This window comes from Aulonocara sp. 'chitande type north' Nkhata Bay, linkage group LG22 (genome assembly GCF_057382095.1).
Source record: "Aulonocara sp. 'chitande type north' Nkhata Bay isolate Kocher_YH1m ecotype deep benthic linkage group LG22, A_spYH_male_GT1.1, whole genome shotgun sequence".
In the NCBI taxonomy this organism is placed as follows: Eukaryota; Metazoa; Chordata; class Actinopteri; order Cichliformes; family Cichlidae; genus Aulonocara; species Aulonocara sp. 'chitande type north' Nkhata Bay.
This window is the reverse complement of record NC_141364.1, coordinates 17914315-17937919: the sequence shown is the minus strand read 5'-3', so window position 1 is coordinate 17937919 and position 23605 is coordinate 17914315. Positions and strand designations below refer to the sequence as shown.

Below are 23605 nucleotides of genomic sequence, written 5' to 3'. Positions count from 1 at the left end.
GGGAGGGGGGGGGGCTGAGCAAAGTGTTCACCTTTCAAATCCTTTCTGGCGGTAATTTTACAGACTTAGAAGGGAGTGAAAGTCAGGGATGGAGGAAATGTGAAACTAGATACAAAGCCCTTTATGGGGGGATTTTATATCTGAAAACTATATGAGACTAATGGTTTGTAGGGGAAAAATAAAATAAATAAAAGGACGAGATTGATGTGAAAAAGAATGGGGGTCAGAACATACGTTACAAACCAAATAAATAAAGTAACAGGGACAGTAGAAATATTCTGGATTCTTTTAAATCTGCTCTGCTGTGCTGCAAGTCTATTTATAACCAGACTGCTGAAATTGTGTCATGCTTCGTTTCAGTTTGCTAAAACCCAAATTTAACTCCTATTGGAAAAAACATATAAGAAAGCCACTTGTTAATTTGCAGATTTCTATGTAACATTTCTGCAGCGTTTTGCACGACTCTGTATGTGTATTCATCCAAATGTCTATTTGCCCCAAGGGGCATGCTGTAACTGTGCTGCGTATGTGTATCAAGGGCCCTGGCCAGCTGTTGCAGTGTGTGCATAAACACCTTGTTAGGGCTTAGTAAGCTAAGTGTTAATTGGGGTGGAAAGAGTTGATGCGCCGCTCCACTATCCCCATGTGACTGTGCCTCCCCCTCCTCCTCTGCAGTTCAAAACAGCAGTGCTTAGGAAATCGCTCACATGCGCACATGGGCACATGGGCAGAGGGATGTACACAAACATACTCTGACATGAACTGTAAAAATCAGGCTCTTTGTCGCGCGACTCATTCTGTGCTCCTACATTAACTCGATGCTTTTGCATGGTTTCCATTTCTCCGTACATATTAAACCCATCCCTGGAGTGCCCCATCTTTTCCTCCTCTTCCCTCAGTTACATCTCGTAGCACCACTTTTATTTTTCTGCGTTCTCTCCTCCATTAACTCCTCTCACCGGGGTCTCCGAGGCACGTTACACCGACAGAAAACATTCCCCCTTCGTTCAGCGTGTGAAGACGGGAGATGCGCTTTTGGTAATAGAAAAAAAAATAAATAAATACACGACGTGCTTCGTTCCGAACTCTGACGCCGTCCTTACCGTGCCCATTAAGCGGCTGCCTGGCGGGAAGCTTGCCCTTGCGGGGTGTCGAGTGGCAGGAGGAAGAAGCCGAGGCTTGGCTGCTGCTTCCCGCAGAGTGTACGCCACCTCCATTCCTCACCTGCTCCTCCTCCTCTTCGTCGTCTTCCTCCAGGTCCTCCTCCTCCTGGGAGCTTCCGAAGTAGGCCATATTGCTGGGCAAGGCAGAAGAACCTGAGTGCAGAGGGGAGGTGGTTAGTAGGGGGAGGAGCAAGGAAATAATTACAACTTAAAAATAATAATAATAAAAAAAAAAAAAAGAACACCTCTCAACTGGAAGTTTAGTCTATTGCCAGTCTGCTGTCCTACTTCACCACAATACACATTAGGGAGCCCCAAGTGCATTTTAATCTCAGACGTCATAAAGGGAATCAACATCAGCACGTAAGTGGTGAAATATTATAGCAAAAATAGAAGTCGCTCAGGGGTTTAAGAATAATGGGGCTTTTCATCTGTTATTATCCCAGTTGGTGGCTTATTGATGCTTTGTAAACTGCTCTGCACACAGCAGTGCCATTGTTGCCGACAGTCAAGTGGAGAAATGCACAAACACAATTAAGGAAATGTATAGCACAATGTCAGAATGATGACAGAACGACAGGATATATGCATATATCATATATACCCCGCTCCCCCCAGTACGTTCCCAATAGTTCATTAGATATTGTACCATCAGCTTCATTTATAGAACTGTCATTGTCAGTGGGTTAGCTGACCATTGTCTTGTAAACTTCTCACTGGGCCAAAGAGTTTGACAACAGCCGCTGTGGTTCTAGCAATATCAGTAGCAATGCAGTAGCAATGCAATGCACTGTCACGCGGTGCTAAGGGAGAGGGAGAGAGATGACTAGCAACTATTTTATAGATAGCTGGAAGCGCTGCAAGTACGCAACAAGCCGTCTTTCCACAGAGGCTCTTGATGGTGACAGTTTTATTGAGAAATATATAATGTACATATCTAACTCTGGTTTCTAAAGTAACTCTTCCACAAAGCGCTGCTCCCTCGCTCTCTCTCTAGCTGCTGAACTAATCCCAAATCTGTCGCGTTCACTCTTCCAAACAGGATTACTGTCAATCTCCAACTCTACTGGAGAAGAAAACCAACTTTCTCTTTTTCTTTTTACTTTTCCTGTCACACTCAATCACTTTCATTGACATCTGAGAAATCTAACTCGGTACGGTGTTTGGCAGTGGGTTGCCTATAACATTACCTCCGTTAGCTCGACGCAGACATACAATCGCTCTCACAAAAAGGTCATAAAGCCCAAAGCTATGTTGTTAAATCTCATAATGTTGTACTCGTAAATCAGCGTGCAAAAACAGCTGGGCCGGTCATGCACATGCAGGAATAAAGAACGGGAAGGGAAGCATGCAGAGCGCAACGGCAGTGATGTCTACGAATACAGAGGCGCAGTAGGAAATCGCTCAATGCCTCGAACTGATTCCAGAAAAAGAAAACAAAAAACCACAAATACAAATACAAAAATCTAAAAATGAGTAATAGATTATGAGTTTTCCACCTATCGCTGCAGGTACTCTCGGCAGGCATGTTTGGGTGAGTCTGTACTCAGTTCGTCTGTCGTCCCAGCATATCACCACATCACTTGGTGCACTTACATTTTCGTTCTGAAGATGGGATTGAGTTTAAGAACAACAACACGAGGACATGGTGGCAGAGGTGAGAAATCGAGCTAAAGAAACTGAATGCCAAAGCATCTTATCGGCTTTCGCTGGGAGGTTGGGTTTTTGCAAGAAACAAATGATTTTCTCCCGAGGACTCTCACTGCATGGACTGTAAAAATCGGTACTCACCAATACTACAGATCAAGTACAACTCTGGATCCCAGAGCAGACAATGAACAGCCCATTGTTTATTGTAATAAACCCCTGAGAACTAAGTGAAGGAAACCGACCGCTCCCGTGTGCAAAACGCTTGTGTATGCAACATGCATGAGTGACCTTGGGCACACTTAACATTTTTAACTTTTTAACTTGTACAATTAGTTTAATAATGTAATAATAATGTAATTCTAAAACTACATGGTTACGATTGTCGATTTGTGCTTAACGGAAATGTGTGATCATGCCACATTCTCACAGCTTTAATTAAATCTGGCTGCGATCAGGAAACCGTGGATTTGTACAAAGTTGTTGGTCGTTTATGACTAAATCGATTACATAGCATGAGCGACCACTGTGGGTCTATTACCCTTTTCAGGGGTTTCAATGTGTAACGGGCAATTAATGAACAGTAATGTGTGATTATACACCAATTAAAATAATCTTAATCCTCTGAAAAATAGGCTGAATTCAAATAGCCTGCCTTAAACTGTGGGCCTACTTAAATTTACATAGTGGATAAATGATAAATGAAGCCGTTACCAATCAAACGCTTTGCAGATGGTATTGCATGGTGGATCAAAATCTGATGACACTTTTCTGTGTGTGTGGGGGGGAATACCCAGCAAAGACCTGACACAGGACCTGAGAGATGCATCCGATTTCTCAAGTTCACCCAATTTCTTAAGGACGTTACTTTCAGAAACTGTTCATCTGCTGTAGACAGTTTTTCTTTTGTTCTCCACTTGCCAGGTTTTCAGCCTTAAGAGCTCTTAAGGAGTCACCTTGCAGGTGCAAAAGCACTATTTGATGCTCGTCAAACTGAGGTTTTTTTGTAGATTCAAGTACAGAAAATTGGAGCAAATGGTGTGTTTTTGCGACAGGCTGCTAGTAACAAAGAGCTGAATGATAATTGGTTCTTTGTTAAGCCGTCCGAGTTTTGGACAGCACTGTATCAATTTTTTTTCTGTTTCTGTTTCTGCTCAATCGAACTCAGTTTCTGGTGCAATTTTTGTTACATTTCTGTGCTATTTTGTCCTTTGACATTGTATTTTTACCTTTTTATATTATTGTAGGTACTTCTTCATGCTTTGGCTGCTCTAACATAAGAACTTCCCAGCTTTTGAGATTAATAAAATACTTCTCATCTGATCTGTGAAAAGTGTTCCACAAAGTGCATTTACTTCACAGCTGCCTGGATACATTCAACATTTGTGTGTGTAGGTGAGATTACAGTCACCCTTTAAATGATATCCTGACTAAGGCTAGGCTTTTCTAATAACTGTTACATCCTGAAGAACTCAACTTTATGTAACCATCACCTCAGAGTAAACGGCATGCTTTAGAAAAAGAATCCTTAGGAAGATTGCTGTAAACCAACAACTTACACTGGCACGGATTTGATGGCTTCCTTTTCGCTTTGGAGAACAAAAAGAAGCAGACTCGCTGAAATCATTATCCTAATTTTCCGACTTCCTTTTCTGAAGCGTGTACTACATCTTTAAACATAGATTAATTTTCGTTTTAAAGTGCAGTGACTATTATTGGCTGGCGAGAGGACATGTGGTTAGCACATGTCACGTTACATTTATTTTGAAAACTCGGTTTAAATAGCACACACATATCAAAGCTTTCCAAACACAAACTAAAGCCTGGTAATAATAAATCTTGTTGTGCTTTGGATCGTACTTTTTACACTCTCTGCCAGTTTCTAATTATCCCCTTAGAGAGCGAAAGAGAGAGGGAGAGAGAGGGAGAGAGGGGGGAGAGAGAGAGGGGGGGAGGGAGGGAGGGAAAAAAGTGTGTAGTGGCAGCAGATTCCCTGAAAATTGCTGTTTCATCTGCTCTGTTTAACTTCGTACAGAGGTCTGACAGAAGTAACTGTTCTACATAGTTTAATACAGTCTTTGCATTCAGCCATAAAGTAATGCTGCATTTCAACATCAGCTCACACACTCCAAAAGAACTAACATAAGAAGCTAAGACAACACACGTTCAGTGAGTGTTTATGTTGTGGTTTTGAGCATGTGAAGCAGAATGCAGACAATTATGGGAAAATTACAGTGGCACTTTTTCCTGCTACACGTTTTCTGGCTTGTAACCGTGGATCTGACCTCCGCATGCACAAACCAACAAGATCCAAAAAGCACCAACAATTGTCCCTAGTGCCCCCCCATAAACACACACGCCAACAAACACAGAGCATGCACACCTCGTTTATCTTGGCGACAGAGCAAACGCTCGTCTCGTAGACCAAACAAACACTAAGGCGGTACGCACACCGGCCCAATCAGCTTCTAATGACTTGCTTCATTAGCTAAATGGCTGTAATTTACTGCCCTAAGCAGGGGTCAGCAGGCCAACGGCAACAGACCACAGGGGCACCTAAGGGCAAAGATGGGGGTGGGCGCTTGTTTTTGGATTCCAGGCAAATGGAGATGAACCGGTGAACATGTACAAACACTTTTATCTTTATGTGAACCGATTTAATGGGGTTACGGTAAGATAATTGTTAGGACTAGCTATTTAGCTTGTATATTAAAAAACAAAAAAATAAAATAATGTCAGATTGGTACAACTGAACAGTTGCGAGCTGCTTGTTTTCCTGTGCGTGTTTAATTGTGAAAGAGCCTAAGAGTTCAACACAAATCATTTAGTCTTTATATTTTTAATGAAACAAAGGCTAAAAATTTGTTTTGTAATTTGCTGTGGTGATGTGCTGGGAAAGAAGAGAAATGCCACAAATGATAAAATAGTGACTGAAGGCAAGGTTCAGACAAGCAAGGGGATGTCACAACAGCACATGGGCCTAGAGACCCGTCAGTAATTTTGGCAGCCTCTGGTCACTAGAGAAAAATCCGTATTCTAGTCCTAGTTGGTGGGTGTGGTTGCTAGGGGCTGTTAGCCGTCGCTCGATGAAATCTGTTGAAATGATGATTTTGCACCAAATCTCTTAACAGTTGTTTTTGTCACAAGCAGATCTGCAGTAGTTGCCTATAGTTTCCATGGAAGATGCATGCAAGCTTTAGTGAAACAAACTGGAAACAGAACATTTGTCTTCAAATTTAAAGTTGCGCTTCACCACTGCAACCAACACATTTCACCGATTCACGCAATCGCCTGCCAGCAACCCACCAGCAACCGCTTGCAACCGGTTGGGGAATGCACATTTCTTGCCCACCGACTGGTGGTTGAGAGATGGTCAATGACAGATCTCTAGGCCTACGTGAATGAGGGCCCAGTATATTCAAGATCCCCACAATAACACTGTCTGGGATTTTGGAGAGCAGCAGAGGGAGGGACAATTACACAGACTGAGCCTGCCAAACATATTTAGTGATCCAATACTGACCACTGGCATGACCACAGCAGTGGCAACAATACTTCTGGAGCAGATACCAGACATTTACAGCCCTCATCTATCAGTGCCTTAAAACTGTACAGACACACTCACCCATGCACACAAGGTGGAGAAAACACAGCTCATTCTTTCCCCAAGATCTCCAACAGGGCATGTGCCCAATCCCACAATTACACCAGTTTTTCATCCACCTCATTCCGGCCGCAGACAAATCATAATTAGGTCTGAAAGAGTCTATTAGGATTGTCATTTTTAACGGGGCTCTTGGGTGGGGGGCATAATTATAAACCCTCCATTCTCTGGCTACCCTTCTTTTGTCCCCTCAACTGGAATTGAAACAATGAGGACAATTTAAATAGTCAATCAGGAGGGTTTAGCTGCCATGGGGACATGTGGTTGTGCTGACTTAGTTGTAAGTGCTCGATGTGTGTTCAGGAAGTATGAACGCTGTTTTGAAGGGAAGGTAGGAAGAGGAGGTAAACACGGGTCCTCCGGTGAGGAGAAGTTACAACAGCTGAGCTGTGCCAAAACTCTTCATCGTTCTCTTAGAGGGGAAAAGGGATTAGGGATTACATTTCCAATTGACATTCCTTTATGTCAGCTAAACCATTAACTCCACAAACAGCGGCTCTGCTTTTAGAAGAGAAAAGCAGACTCCGTGAGTGTTGCATGAGGAACTCCTCCACAGAGTCATTACTGAAAAGAAAATCACAAATGTATGCACACACATATCGTTCCAGGCCTTAAATCAAAACAGCAATCATACATTTGGAGGAGAGAAAAGTGCATTATCCCTGAAGGAAACACAGCTGTCACAGCAGCAATGCACTTAAGAAACACACGAGTAGCTGTCAGACTTGAATCTTTTTCTTTGAAAGCAGTCGGACGAGTGAAAGCAGTGAAAATGTGTTTCTAGTTTGGCAAACAATTTCTGGCAATAAAATACAAAAAAACCAACACACACACAGACATTATTAATTCTAACAATCTAGCCACAAAGATAAAGATCCTTTAAATCCAATAAAGTGCCTTTATTAGAACTAGCTGTTTTTTGTTGTTTTTTTAAAAAACAGATGTGAACAACTCCTCGGTTGGTTTTGGTTCACATGTGTAATCACAAATGGGGATTCTGAGGTCTTTGGTTCACTAGGTCAGAGCTGGGAGGTTATGTAAGCAGAGTGGATGGATTGGCCTCACTGAACCTGAGGAGAGGCACCACACTGGGGCTGGCAGGCAGAGGAGAAAGCCCACAGGGCAAAGAGCTAAGCGCTGTTGTAGCGTTCACACGCGCACACAGGCACAGGAAATTACAAAAAAACAGGAGTCTTGCATAAGAGACTCATTTGCAATAGTGTGTGCACACAGTTATTAATTTACTCCCTAATCGTTAAGCTCATCTTCGGTACTGTGTGTACTCTGTGTGTGCATTACTGTGTGTTTGTTCCTCACTGAAACAAATAAAGTAAATGACATCTTCCCCAAATGAATCACATAAAGGTGAAACTACTCAAACAGCTGTTATATCATTTATAGCCCATCAGCAGGGTGCATGTCATACACTCAACATTAAGAAAACTGGCCTCCAGGGCTTCTATAAGCTTGGTTATAGGTTAAAATTTAAAGATTACTGGGCAAAAGGTTAAATAGGTTTCAAAGGCAAGATAAAAGGCAAGAGAAGGACATTAAAAAGGTGAGCATGGCAGCAAAAGCACCATTATGGCCAAAATGATAGTCATTGTTATTTTGATCTATATTGAAATCACAATTATAACGCTGCTTTCAGTAACATTCTTGCTAATGTACAAATGCTGCACAATAAAATTAGAAACCCCCTTTTTACTTAAATCAGGGTGTCTGTTACAGGAAAAACATACATTTCAAAACTTGAACACAAATTAAAATCAACAGAACGCCATCACATTTTTCTACATTCTCCTGTTAATTAGAACATCTCTGCTGACAAATAAGGTGTTTGTTTACCTTGCCTAACTGCCTCTCCCAGAAGCAAAATAATTCTTTCTTTGTACCTGCTCGATGGATTTGACTAAAACCTGAAGCAGAGTACTTGACAGCTGTGAGATCGCTCCCTTTTTCCACTGTAATGTTTTGCATACAGCGCAAGTTTTGGAAAAATAACTGTGCACAGAGATAACGTCTCTTTTGTCCACCATGTTGACCATTGCCACAGAGCCTTCGACGCTCCCCTCGTTTAATGGGCTCTTTTCTTTGACCAAATGCGATTGTGTTGGTGAATAAGTGTGTCTTTGTGAGTGGCGTGAATACGCTGCACGACTACGGACGACTAAGATGACGTTTGACAAATCACGCTAGCAACCACTGTGTGTTTCTCTTGGCCTTCATGCATTCATTTTACTGCCATTTGTGGTGTGTTTTGAGAAATTGAATAAGTTAGTTGTGTTGCTCTGTGGCGCACGCACAACTCACTCAGCCACACTCTTTCCATGTGATTTATTCACAGTTAACATCTCTTGCCCTAAATCCCAAGTATTTCCAAACAACTGGCGACATTAGATTTTTGTTTTGACAGCCTGTTATCGGTTGTATATCTGCCTGTTAATGTAGTGTTACTGGTCCGGACTAGCCCAGGAAACTTCAAGCTGCGCGGTGCAGGGAACAGCTGTGATTGGCACATGCGGCCGTGCTGTCAGGCGGTGATTTACGTTTGCTTTGTGTTCTTTTGTCGGAGCACGCATTTCCAATATCGGTCGATCGCGTTCATTTAACTGTGGGAGGCCAAAAATCAGGATTAAGATTAAAAATTGATTTTCAAGTGTCTGCAGTTATTGAGGATTTTGTGTTTGTGCAGTTTCGGGTGCATTTTTCTTTTGTGTGTATTGTAAAGACTGGGGAACACTTGGGTTATAAATGATGCAGTGTGTGCCAACAATTACGGTGAATACACTGATACCAAGTCAAACATTACTCAGTTGATTTTTTAGGAAACAAAAGCAATCGAAACCATGTCAAATCATTTTGACTTTGACTGTGGGGGTAACTTAAATACTGAGCATCTCAATTTGAAATGAACACCTTCACTCTGCTCTCATCAGTATTGCCCCCACCCTGTATGCAGCAGTACTACACTGTTACAACAGGCAGACAAGGCCAGAGGCAGACTGTCTGGCTACCACCCAAATGGCTTTCTCCATGGATATAAACAGCCCAAGTACAGGCCTGGACCACACATAAACACCATTTTGAGAACACAGGCAAGGACTGCGCACTCTGGCTTGTTTGCTACGGTGTGTGTCTGTGTGTTTGTGTGCAGGAGAAAAAGCTGAACAGTGGGATAAACACACATTGAACACAGACCCAAGACAGTGTGGGTGGTGAGCATACATGATGTGCATCCTTCTATATAGTAGATAGAAATCTCTGTTGCTGTTTTTTTGTTTCTTGTTACTTTTCTGTCCAGTTACTCCCACGTTGCATCAGAATAATCCAGCACCCCCTGCTCCCCCATGGAGGAATTAAAAATAGCTTTTCCTCAGATACAACAACAACAACAACACCACCACACAGCAGTCAGCCAATTCATTATCATAGGGAAAACAAATCCCACAAGAGCAAAATGGCGTCAATAAACAAGCTGGGATCGGATGAAAAGGTGCACCAACAACATATTAACTGCAATTTCTCAACACAGACTGACACACGAGTCCTGCTTCTTTCACAACATTTCTTTTTCTTTTTTTTGGGTCGCTCACTTTATCGCTTCAAATCTTTCATGTTTTAACTGCTTTTATGTGGCTGTCTGAATGAGTGATGGATAGAACCCATTGGGTGGATGCTTAATGTTTTCCAGATAAGATAAGCAAACAACACTGCAGTGGATACACGGAGGGGGAGGAGGAGAAGGGGGGGGGGGGGGGGGAGAATACAAATTTCTGCTTACACCTTGAACGTTTGACCTGGGTCACACCCCAGAAATCACCACTGATGAGATATTCTGGGCAGAAATGTCACTTAATGCTTACAGAAAAAGAAAAAAAGCTAAAAATCTGATCAAAATGAAAGGGAAATCAGGGCTATGATTACACAGCTGGAGATTCTGTCAGAGACATTTTTGGTAGCTGACATGAAGGAGCCTAATGTGTGTGGTGGTCAGATCACCAGAGACATGTATCAGAATCTTAAAGGGGATTGGAGCTTTCAAATATCAAAGACTGGAGTCTCTTTGAAAAGATTAACCAGGCTAACACAGATGTCCTCATGGGCTGCGTCTCCCTATATACCCTGCATGCTTTGTGCAGGTAGTTGGCGCGTAGACATAACCCCCCACCCACACACGCAGAAAATGGTATGAGGGCACACAGGAGATAAGCAGGACAGGACACATCAGTGGTTGGTGTGGATTTGCGCGCGCACACACACACACACACACACACACACACACACACACACACAAAACCTCAAGGGCTCTGCTGACATTCTCCCATGTCCCTCTCTTGGTAAGGGTCCCTGCATATGGGTCACATGAGAGGCCAAGGGGAAAACTGAGCAGAAGAAGCCCTGCAAAGGAAAATGTCATCCTCACAGCATGGATGGAGCACACACGCACAGAGAGCCAAACTGGTGTCTATAAATACAGTGGTAGAACAGGGAGCGGCAGCACTGGGGGGGCTGTGGAAAACTGTTCAATCGTTAGCTTAGCAGCCTAGCTCTAAAATTAGCATTAAAGCGCAGCAGAGTGCAGCTAAACACTCGCTTGAAATCTGCTCGCAAAACACTAATTCAGCCCTTAATTATAAAGAGAGACAACAGCAAAACTGAGTCAGAACAAGTCACCCACGCTTCATTAGCCTGCAACTGCTCGTGTGTAAGGCACGGCGTTAGCTTAGCACCAAGTGATTAGTCTAATTTCAGCCACAAAGTATATGGGACATTGTATCATTAGCCTATGTAACATCATGGCCTATATATGTAAATCAAGGCTCATCACACGGAAGGCTCGAGTCCATTTTAGCAACTTCCAATTACACGTTTCTGAATGAGCCCTGTAAGGTTAAAATGACATCCCATAATAGGAGTATTCTCCTCAGAACAGGAACATATAGCCATTACGCCCGACAGACTTTAATCTAAATTTTCCCCCCTCCCGAGTGTGGAGCGGACTTTTGTGGGAGGGGCAGAGGTTAATAACGATAACGGCAAATTAATCTATAGAGCAAGGTGTTTCTGTCTTTCACAGGAATTAACTTCGGTTGCGAGGACATTTTAAAGAAAAAAGGGTGGGTGAGATATTCCACGAAGGATAGAAGTCACGACCAAGGTTGTTTGAGATAAACGGTCCTATGTAATGTTTGGACCTTGGGATGAACGTGTCACTCCCTCTCCTCTCATTTTTCTTAAGAAGGGATGATTGAGAGCAAGGGGGTTATCGTTACATCACAACACATTCAGACAAGACATGTAGTAGACGTAGCTGTTTCAACATATACCTTACAGTGTAAACAGGAACAGCAAATTAAAGAGTGCACATGCATCAGATAAACCTAGAAACTGTCAAGCCGTCTCTATACTGAGCCATGATTGTCTCTCACCGATTCAAGATCGTATCGGCCTTGAATCCTGAAACTCTTGCATATTCTACAGAGGTTTTTGCGAGCTAAGATTGCAGATTTTTAAAGAGAATTTATAGTCCTGGGTCTTTTAACCTTGGCCTTGGAAATGTTTTAAGGTAATAAAATAAGTAGCACTTCATACTTTTAGCGCAACAAGAAAAAAAAACTTTTTGCAGTGTCCTGGCAGAGGACTAACCCCCTCTGTATCCCGGCCAGCGGAGCATAGATCATAAGTAACATGAGCCCTTCATTAACTCAAGAGGGAAAAAAAGAACAAGAGTTGTTTAGCAACCTTGAGTGTCGAGGATATCTGCGCTCCTTTGAGTGACTGCGCTCAGTTTATCAGGTATCCTTTTGAATTTTTAACCCAAATAGACAAACAATGCTGCTGTATGAGACAAAGAGGAGCAAGCGCACACACGCGTAACTCATTTGACTGCTAATTGCTCTGCTGTGGCTTTTCCACTTCATTTGACATCAAAAGTGCTACACAGTGTCAATGAACCTGTGCAGAGTTTGTAGTGCAGGCTGTGTGAGTACTCCATGTTCGAAACAGCTGCTGTAGTAGAGGGTGATAGGCAGGGTGTTAAAGAGACAGACAGTTGTTGAACGGTGGGAGGGGGAGATGTGTAAGCTGATGAAATGCAGGATAATCTTAGCCATGGGCAAGTATGCAGTTAGATGCAGCATGTGTGAAGGGTTTTGTCTGTGTGTGTTATGAGTGGGTGGAGGGTGATCAAAACCTGACTTAACAAAACTTATTCTAAGCTCCCTGGAGTTGCTTATGCACGCATCTTTATGTGCATAGAGCCAAACAATAGGGAAGCATATCCTGGTGTTAGGATAATTAATATGCAACATCCCCTTTCTAGCGTTAGACCTCAGCCCCGGTCCCTTGAATAAAAACCTCTTTAATATCATATCTGCAGCGTTCTTGTTAAACAATATGCTTTCCCGCTCTGCCGCTGGTTGTAGGCACGCATGTAATTATGTCTCCATCTGCTCCACTCTGCTGCATCTTACCTCTGAGGCAGAGGAAGGTGAGAAAGTCCTCCGTCTTGGGCTTGCGCCTGGAGAGGTCCTGGATGGAGGAGGACGGGGATGAAGCGGAGAGGGACGAGAGGGACGTGGATGGCACCGTGGACAGGCCGGCGTTCAGGCCGCCCGAGTCAGCAACTTTGATGGGCGTAGTGCTGGGCGAGTTGGGCTGCGACTGGGCAAACTTCCTCTGGGCCTGGAGCCGAGGCCTTGTTGGGAGGGGAAAGAAAAACAACAAGTTAGACCCTTGGATCCTTTGCACATAAACACAGAATTTACAAGTAACATAAGCCAGTGTGTTGGAAGAAGTACAACATTTAACCCCAATGCAGCTCCGTCTGCAGCTGACTAAAAATAAAACAGAATGTGACTCTTTTGCATACCTGCAAACCCACTCTATCATTTTTACTACTGTGGCCCACTGGCCATTGTCTCACTGTAGGGAGGTTTCGTTGAAACAATTACCCTCTAGCGAAGAATTGATTACTCTGTGCGTGTGTGTGTATTTGTTCAGTGAACGGGAGCGAATCCATCATGATCGCTTTGATATGCAACAAGCGCACATTCAGTGGCCGACTTGCCCATTCTCACCGACAGTGTGGGTGTATTTAAATGTGTGCATTTACATGAGCTGACGATGTTTTTACACATGTAGTTGTAGTTCCTCTTTTTCATTCCTGTTAAGCGCTATTGAATAAGAAAAGAAAAGCGCCTATAAGGCAGAGCCTCTGCTGTCAGTGGCAGCTGATAAAAACCAACTACACAAGGACAGTGTGCCAAAACAATCACATGCTAACCGGCAACAACTTTCTTCATCTCCCCATCTTTCTGTCTCATAATTTTTTTTCCACCCTCGTCTCCTCCTCACTCCTCCTTCCCTCACTTCTGTTGCTACATTGTACGCGCTTTCCTCTGTGATGCACAAAGCCTTTGAGACGTCGCTCTCATTTTTCTCTCTCCTTGTCTCTTTTCTGTCTTTATTTCACAGTGTGTGCCAGAGGAGGCGATGGTAAGAGCAGAATATTAAAGAGGTAGATGTCTCAGAAAGCAACGGACTCGCTTGTCACACACCACCTCTCCTTGATACACGCACGTGCAGGCACATGGATGCAGACCCTCCCTCTCCACGCGCACTTAAAAAGTAGGCGCGTGCTTATACACGCATGGAGTATAAAAGTCGCAGAGTGTCAGGGGGCGTGTGAACCATCAAGTGGCCTCAATCGATTAGCGCTGAAGTGAGAGAGAGAGAGTGAGTGTGTGTGTGGCGGGGGGAAGCTATGCTGTAAGTGTTGTGGAGTAGTGATAGAAGCAATGCGATATCCTGGTATTATTTGTCAATTTGCTGCGGACCGGACTGAGGTAAGGATAGATAGGATCATGTCTGGAGAACACCCACAATGCATTTGGCGTAGCCACTGAAAGGTGCAGCGCTCCGATTACACTCCAATCAGAGAACAGAGCCGAGTCAAAACGTGTCAATTTCCTGGCCTAAGCTCAAAATGTGAGAAATTGAGAGATGATTGCTCACACAAAGCCCTACATTTGGTGGCAAGGTTTGAGGAAAAATTGCAGTTTGTTTACCAACAAGCAGTGAACACTGAACTCTCATCAGTCTGGATTTTCATAAAGAAAATTTATTAACACACGAGATCCTAATTTAAACTAAAGTTTTAGAATAAATGTGGTATGAAAAGCCATTTTCATACAGGAGGTGCTAATAATACTGTTACGCAAAGACGACGACTATCAAATACGCCACTGTGCCTCCTCCTGGGCCTCCACCTTTTAGGTATAAGATATCCATTTTACCCCCATCGGAAATTTATGGGAAATTTCACATAACTAACAAGTGAATTCTGTCCCCATGTTGTCTGATCAAGTTTTTCCAACCAGTCAAACAGGTTAGAATGAGTGGTAGTAGGAGGGGGACGAGGAGAAGACATGGGGCAAGAATAGCCCTGCACTCACACAGAAGCAAGATGTAGTGAATGAATGAAAGAAAAATCAACATATTATCAAGACCATAGAGGACTTTTAGAAGAAAAAGTAGAACTGGAAACTGATTCTTCAAAATCGTAATGCTCCAAGCTGATCAATGCCTTGGGTCATATTTTCTGGAAAGTAGAAATGAGTTTGACAGTTGGGTCAAAACACATGAAAGTGAAGCTTCTGCACACCCGAGTCACTCTAGGCAGACTCTGCGGGTCTTCCAACTATTGAAAACCAGTGAAGAAACCACAGAGAAAAATGGAGAGAAAGAGCTGAGGCAAGCACAACACTTACAAATGTAATCAAAACTGGCACCGTTAACAATAAAATTAAGCTGAAGCCACATTTGTGTGAAAGCAAGAACAGGAAATGACGTGACATATAGAGGAGAGAGTGTGTGTGTATAAAAAGAGGTGAATCGATCATAGTAACATTACCCAGAAACATCAAACTTGAGCACTTCGACATATAGACGAAGAGCCTGTTTGCTGTAAACCGTTAACCCAAAGTCCAAATTTCAAACTCGCCAAAGCCAACAAACTGTTTCCATCTCTCGTTTTATATCGCAAGCAGTCCGTCTTGATGTGATTACAGCATTCGCTATAATTGATAGTGAGCCATGAACACTTTCTAAACAGTAAGCAGAGGGAAGATTGAGCTCTCCATAAAAGCCTCTTAGGTAAGCTGAACCCTGCAAAGTTTTATTGCTGCAGCCTTACATATTTAACGGGGGGGGGGGGGGGGGGGGGGGGAGGGGGGAGAGAGAGAGAGAGAGAGAGAGACACACACACACACACACACACACACACACACACACACACACACACACCTGGGATTATGACAAGCAAAAGGATACGGATGGAGACAGATGAGCTAATAAAGTGATGTGTTTACTACATCCCGTCTAGACCATCAACCACAGCCGGCCAATCCGCTGTTACCTTTAAACTGACATCAAAGACACTTCGTGCTACCACCGAAATATTAGTGGAAACATGCACAAGTAGAAGTTCACTAATTGGGCTAAATTGTGCAGTGCCAGTTCTAATTTCCTCATTTCTTCTTTTCTTTAAAAAAAAAAAAAAAAAAAAAAAAAAAAAAAATTGGTATTCCAACAGCAGAGATATGGCTAATAAAAAAAAAAAATTAAAAAAGGTAATAAAAACAGATCTGCTTTGCCGATGATGTGATAATGCAGGGTTACGAAGAGAACATAAAAGCAGATAAATTAAACCACAGCACTTATATTGCAAGGACTACATTTCAGCTAGCAGGTTATTATTTAACAAAACAAAACAAAAAAGCAGCTCTCTCCCTCGAAAACAGCCTAACAGGATTAGTGTCATCATCATTACGAAGGTGCCAGGAACTTAAGAGCATGAAAAACATTTACAGCAACGAGTTCAGCCAATTGTCCAACCAGTTTTGCCACTGGAATCATGTCTTTCTAGCAGTCATGGACGATCAAACGTGCATGAGCACAGCAGACACGGGCGAAGCAATGCATCCAAGAGACGGGAGGATGGTAACGTTTAGAAATCAGCAGAGGAGGAACAATTTGTAGTGACTTTACTGTTTTACTTCATGCCTGCTCCCACTGCACTAAGAGCCGAGTGGTAATATGAACCCCTGATTTAGCCCTCCGTCTGCCCAGTGGTGTGTGTCTGTGTGTGTGTGTGTGTGTGTGTGTGTGTATATGTGCAGAAATCAGGGTACATCACGTTCCCAAGCGTGTTGAGGTATAGAATACTGGCTGGTATGGTGCCATAGGAAGAGAGTGAGGCTTACGCAAGTTAAAATTAAACTGATTGCCCTGACTGACGGAGAGCGAGAGGCGAGCCGGAGAGACGCGGGTAGGGAAAAGAAAAAAGAGGAAACTGGGCTCCAATAGCGGCAGAAAAAGCAAAGAGATTACAGCAGGATGTCCTCATTCATCCCTTTCTAATCCACCTATCATCCATCCTTTCCTCCCTTCATTCCTTCCTGCTGCACCCCCCCCCCCACCCCCACCCTTCAAAGGGCTGCTCTAATGTCTAATATTACACAAGCCACAAGAGGCACGAGAGCATTGATAGAGAGAGGTAGAGTGAGAAAATCTGACGACCCTGTCAGCCAGAGATCCTGGCAAACGGAAGGAAAAAAGGCAGAAGAAGAAAGAATAGAATAAAGCACCATCTCACTAACATATATAATGAAGTGGGTGGGTGGGGGTGATGATGAGGGAAGAGAGAGAAAGATGAGACACAGCTAGTTCAGTGTGCTTCACTTAGAAGAATTCCACTCTGTTTAAGCAGTACAGCTGCGGACAGTTGACATAGATCATCACAAGCACATGGACCCTGTCAGTCAAACGCGGAGCAACTTCAAGCTCTCGTCTTCCGTCTCCATCTTATCAACATCCTCCCAGTGACAGCCATTTCCGTGGGAGTTTCTAAGATGGCCGGGCTTCTCTGTGTGGTCAGACTTACGAGGGTGCTGGCAAGCTTCCCCGCCTGCTGAAATGGCACAGAGAAACACGCTGTCTACAAGCTTCAGTAACTGACCCTCATCTTTGACCCGTGCCACTGGAGGAAGGCCAGCAACAACTGAGTTTCTTCTGCAGACTCGGTCAATAACTCAATAACCCGCAGCACAGCAGAGCGTTATCGCAAACACAAACCTCCGGTCTAAACTGGCTCCTTAAGTCAGCTTCAGCACATCAGCAGGGTGCAGAGTGCAGCGGGAGAGGGGAGGGGGAAAAGATGACTAAGCAAATGTGCCTGTTTGTTTTTAATGGAGCTGAAACCAGGAGAATCATTAAACCTCATATCAACCCATTTGTTGCATAAAAAGACTGAGAATGGATGCAAAAGAAAATAAGTTAAACGCTGATTAAGCAGGACTGCTACACTAGCACGTTTTAGTGACTGAATATGCTGTAGCTTTGGCATCTTTCCATATTGATGAAGCTTCATGAAAGCATTATTTAATTTTAGCATTAGAAAAATAAAAATGGCCTGTATTTGTATAGCACTTTACTAGTCCCTAAGGACTCCAAAGCGCTTTACACACCCAGTCATCCACCCATTAACACACTGGTGATGGCAAGCTACATTGTAGCCACAGCCACCCTGGGGCGCACTGACAGAGGCGAGGCTGCCGGACACTGGCGCCATCGGGCCCCTCTGACCACCACCAGTAGGCAACGGGTGAAGTGTCTTGTCCAAGGACACAACGACCGAGACTGTCCAAGCCGGGGCTCGAACCGGCAACCTTCCGATTACAAGGCGAACTCCCAACTCTTGAGCCACGATCGCCCATAAATAAAAAATAGAAGTTCGAAACAATCCTGGGTGCCTTTGCAATTTTAATAGAAACCTGTGCAACTTCAATGTTTTTCATGTAAGAAGACCTTTAATGAAACTTGTGTCTGTGGACTTGAGGTCAAATGCGTGGAGTCGCCACAGTGGAGCTCTGGCTGTCTGGTTTGTTTTCAGATATTTGTTGCACCACTGCAACCAGATATTTAGATGAGGCTGGCGAGGGAAACACGAGCTAGCAGCCTGTGTGTTGATTTGCGCACGGTCTACTCTTAATACAAATAAATAAATAAATAAATAAAATAAAATAAAATAAAATAAAATAGACAATTACTTCTAAACTAACTTTGCATCGTAACCACCACAATCTGAGAGAAGGAGAAAATAAACTAAAACCATCTTAGACAATGAAAATCTGGGTGCTAATTTTTTATCGTCTTCGACATGAATACGAATCTGAACATGAATCTGGAGAGACACTTTGTCTGCAGCATCTGTGGCTGGGCTGCACTCAGACTTGGTGTTCACTCCCATGATAAAAGGTTATAGTTTGAGGAGATGAGAACTGATCCAGAGTCTGCACCTTAGGGGATGTATTAATTGGCTCCAGATGGCCCACATGGTCCTGATAAAATACCACCTCACTGCAGCTGAGTGTGAGAGTGTGCGTTTGTGTGCGCGTGTTGAGTCCGAGTGGTTTCTGTCCACTTAAAATCACTCCGTTAATGTTTATATGCAGCGATAAAGCCTTTCTATGTTTTTAATCTGCTCTTCTGCCTGATTTAGATCATCGGTGAGAGCATGTGTTGTACGGCAGTTTTAGCAGTTGTTGTACACAGAAATTATATGAAGAATTTCTTAAGCCCATAAGACTTTCACTCATGAAAATGCAACGAAAACAGTGATGACGCTGTAACTGTTAGACTGTATGTGCAAACAACAGTGTGAAAGACTGTATGACAGAAAAACCTTAAGCTACTATGTTTGATACCAAACCAGAACGTTGTATTAAACAGCACAAGATGTAGCACGCTACAAAGTTATAAATAACACGTTACTGCGATCACATTACACTTTTCAGTGATTAAGTGATGACATTACAGTACACCTCAGTTATATTCTGTTGCAGATACAGACAGGGGTGTTGGGGGTCACTGTGTCCTCCCCCAGCTGAATTTTACTGATATACTTCAACTAAAAGTTACACTAACTTATACAATTTGGTAATGAAAACGTAAACACCCATACAGGGTCCTGCAGTTTGCCTGGTTATTCAGTACACAGTAGTTTAATGCTTCTGCATGACTGAGCAGATCGTGCTCGTGCAGCTTGTTTTTTTAAGCATGACCCTACTCAAAAAATTGCAAAACAATTGGAAATCCATTAAGGATATTGATCCTCACAGACAGCCGTCCTAGCGTGTGGCGAGTTCACCGAACCACTTCTGCACCCTGGAAAAAAGGTCTGATGTTTGTCTCTGCGATGTAAGGTATTTTTGCACTTTTATAACTGTGGGTACATCAAACATGCCTGCGTCCGGGAGAGTAAAAACACTGCTGACGACATCGGATCTTTGCAAGGATGTGAACAGCATGCTAACACAAAGCTAGACAAGCAGCTCTGCCCAGCAGCGCTCAGTGACAAGCATTCAGGCTTGCAGCACTGTCGCCTTCATTTCTGCATGTTCATGCTTCTACAGTAAAATCGTAGTGATGAGCGCCTCGATTTCAACTTTACCTTGTGTTATCGTTCACACTTTAAAAAGTACAGTTTTGTTTTTTTAAAATGCAGAAATAAATTTGCCTTTAGCGATGCCGTTTTAGCCTCAAAGCGGAATAACCAAATTGTGTATAAGTGCCCAGATTCACAAACCCTAAAGTTGATGACGAGCGCTCATTATGAGCAGTTTTAAGCGAACGCTCATTTAACTTCCTGTGTTTATTGCTTTTCTGTCTCCATCCATTTAGAGGAGGGATGGCACTGCAGTGATCTGACCGGGTCAACCCTGTGACCTTTGTGTAAACAAACAGCCCACCCATAGACTCCCAATCACATATACAATGAGCATGTGCACAACAAACAAAAATAAACACAATCATTAACTGTCATGAAGACAAATATGCACACGGAAAGTCTACCTCCTATTGTCTCGCTCTTAAACAAAGAGTAGTTCACTAAAACAGGCTGTTACTAACCGCAGTAGTGATGCTTACACCAGCATACAGTTTGCAATGCTTAACCGCTCTGTGACAACATCAGGATAAATAAAGATGAGTGTTACCAAGATGTGAGTGTGTGTGACTGTGTGCGAGTTTGTCACATAAGGAGCTTCGGTGGTTTCATGCTTCAAACAGTCACAGTAAGACTGATTTTCATTTGAGATTAAATATATAGCAGAGCCTGTGTGCACATTTAAATATAACCTTGCCCCCACCCTCTTTTTTTTGGAGCGGGGGTGACGAGAGGGAAGATGGTGTGACAGGCAAATGTGAAGAGAAAGCCAAGCCATCTCTGTGAATATATAAATGCTATATTAGGTCAGATGGAAGTCACCTTTTGTCCCCTTTGTCACAAATGAATGAGTTGTGTTACACTTGGGCTAAACGCCACTGAAATAACCACGTTGACAAAACACCAGTGGGTTCAAAGGTTGTTGAGAGTGATCATATAGCAGAGAAGATTAAATAAAAACGTATTTCCCGCTTTGATTCCTTTTTTATCCTCGTGGCACTACGAGATAAACACGAAACCTCGTACTTAAATGTTACCTTTGCTGGCAGGCACAGTCCATTGGGCGCAATGATTTGGAAAGCGCCTCTAACCTCGAGTGGTTTTAGGGACAGTGCTGTATGCATCTTTGCTAGTAGTTGCTGGGTGAATTTGGTTACAACCTCCGTGACATATTGTAGGAATATATATTTCATTCTTGCAACTGGTGGTTGCAGGATGGTTGCTAACCAGTCTCTAGGCCTTTTTAACCCTTAACAAGACACACTGCTCAATTCAAACCATTTGACTTCTGACCTAGTCCACCTTAAATTTCTCATGGGAGTGGTGTGCAGGCACGGCGTTAGTCCAGTTACCCAAATTCAATATGGCATGCAATATGTAGACCTTCAGTGACCTTAAGTTACTGCCAATGATTGATAAGTAGGTAGGAACATCGATAGAGTAATAAAATAAAGACTAGGGAGATCAACCATAAAACAAACATTTGAGTGCATGCATTTTCTGCTACATGAAGAGCAGAAGTACTGTGTTCTGTCATGTAACTACCAGAACAAAAACAAATAACCTTACAGTACACGCACACACATTGATTGCTCCTAAATGATCCATCTCCCACTTGTGTTTCCAATTTGCAGAAGATTCCCAGGTTGAGATGAAAAACCGACCCAGTCAATGGTTCACCGCTCTCTGCTGCAGATCATCTCTGTCAACACACTGAAACTTTTCCCCTCCTCGCCTTTTCATGCACACCTTTCAACTGAGCTCTGGTATTAATATTACAACAAAAGGGATGGCTTGCATACGAGGTCATGCTTTTTTCCCCCTCCTGAAAGTGTTATCTAAATTTAGATATTCTTATCAAATCATACATTGATTTGAATATAATGACAGAAAAAAGGTACTTATGCTCACTACAACAGTCTGACACATCTCAACATTTTGGCTTACAAAAGATCAAATTAGTACTTTACGACTGCGTAACAGTAAATCCCAAGAAGCGTTTAGACTTTGTTGTATGATGCCATAAGGAGCGCCACGCAAACCAGTTTTCACATGCTCAATCTGTGCTACAATTACACTAGCATTTGACAGTGATTACGGGAGCCAGTTTGTGTACTGAGTGACATTATGCACTGTGGCGGATGGTTAATACTCCTTCACCCTGCCATTTATTTCAGTGGCAAGGAAGGCTTTCATAAAGCCGCGGCAAAGCAGCGACAACGAGAGGAGAGTTTAGAGGAGATTTTGGTGAGTCACTGACAGAAAAACCAGAAGAGATCATTTAAACTGCAACGGAACGACTGTCCAGCGTGGCCACACGTGCTGTAACTATATCTGAATCTGCTGTATTTTTGCAGCAGCAGGTAAAAGCAGCAGAATTGCAAAATACAGCGTGAACATTGTTATTCATCCATTAAGCGCTGGTGGAACAGCTAGGTGCTGCGGTGCATATAGGTCGCTACACGATACCATCTAAAGCAAATTAATAAGCACATTATGGCCCTCTATTAAAACGCACTCACTGTGTGCGTGCGTATTAGTGTGCACGTGTGTGCAGGCCTGTGCGCACATGCATGTAATCCCTCATAAATGGAAACGGTGATTATGCGTTACTGACAAGAGGCATTGGTTATGCTAGACAAGACAAGTGTGTGTGTGTCTCTCCGTGTGTACACACTTGGCATTCATTAAGTCGAAACAAAACAAGCAGCAGCAGCTGAGTGTGTGTCTTGGCTGAGACAGAGAGAACAGATTCAAAGAGAGCCAAAAGTGGGGTTCAGTAAAAAAGAAGGGCGAAAAAAGAAAAAGGAAGGAGAAAAAAAATAAAAAAAAGAGTGAGAGAACACTAAAATTAAGCTTAGATGTTGGTCTAACATAGATACTTCTGCCCACAAACACACAGCGCCCGAACTTTTGCCTCAAAAGTTTGCATTTGCTTTCACACACAGCTGAACTACTTGCTAAAAGTCAGATTAAACAAAGTAAACCGGCTTCAATAAATCTTGAATGATGTGATCAAATATGCTGGAAAGTTTTAAACATTTACAGCTTGCCCAAATAAAACCAGGTTAATGTTTATCAAAATTCAGCAATGGATTTCCTACCCACACGCGCCTCTGTATACAAAACCAAAAATCTTCACGTCATTTAAAAGTAAACCACACTGGAATCCGGTTTTGACTGAACCATGAGAGCGGCAGCACAAAATTCAAACAGAAGACTTGTGAATGATTTACTCATTTCACTTAGGACTGAACCAGATTCATCGGATGATGACTAACTGTGGTAATTATTTGAGGGGACGCTCCTGTAAAACAAACACACACACAATCTTAATATGAAACTACAACCTCTTTGTTATTGACAGGTAAACACACGTCAGGCCGTTTTATTAATCAACCTAAGTCAAATATGGGAGAGGAACAGAAGAGCAGGAAAACAACTAGGTCAGTAAACCGTGGCATTAAAGAGACTGCATAGGGTCGTGAATCTAAGAGAGTGTGTGCGCGCCTCGACTCAAACTTGGCAAGGGAGCCCCATTTGGAGAATATGGTCAAGCTTGTAAGACAGGGCTACAATAAGCTGGCATGTTTGACGGGATGTCCTGCCAGTCTACCCACC

At 43.0% G+C, this 23605-nt stretch overlaps 1 protein-coding gene across 5 annotated transcripts in view; it reads right to left on the bottom strand.

Moving 5' to 3' along the window:
- jarid2b (jumonji and AT-rich interaction domain containing 2b) overlaps nucleotides 1-23605 on the bottom strand; it is a 106881-nt gene that overhangs the window by 22835 nt on the left and 60441 nt on the right. For all 5 annotated transcript variants that reach the window (XM_086280117.1, XM_086280113.1, XM_086280114.1 and 2 more), the window contains exons 4-5: nucleotides 12951-13174; nucleotides 1104-1316 (exon numbers count right to left, since the gene is read on the bottom strand). In XM_086280117.1, the coding sequence (XP_086136243.1) occupies nucleotides 1104-1316; nucleotides 12951-13174 (437 nt within the window). The remainder of the gene's footprint in view (nucleotides 1-1103; nucleotides 1317-12950; nucleotides 13175-23605) is intronic.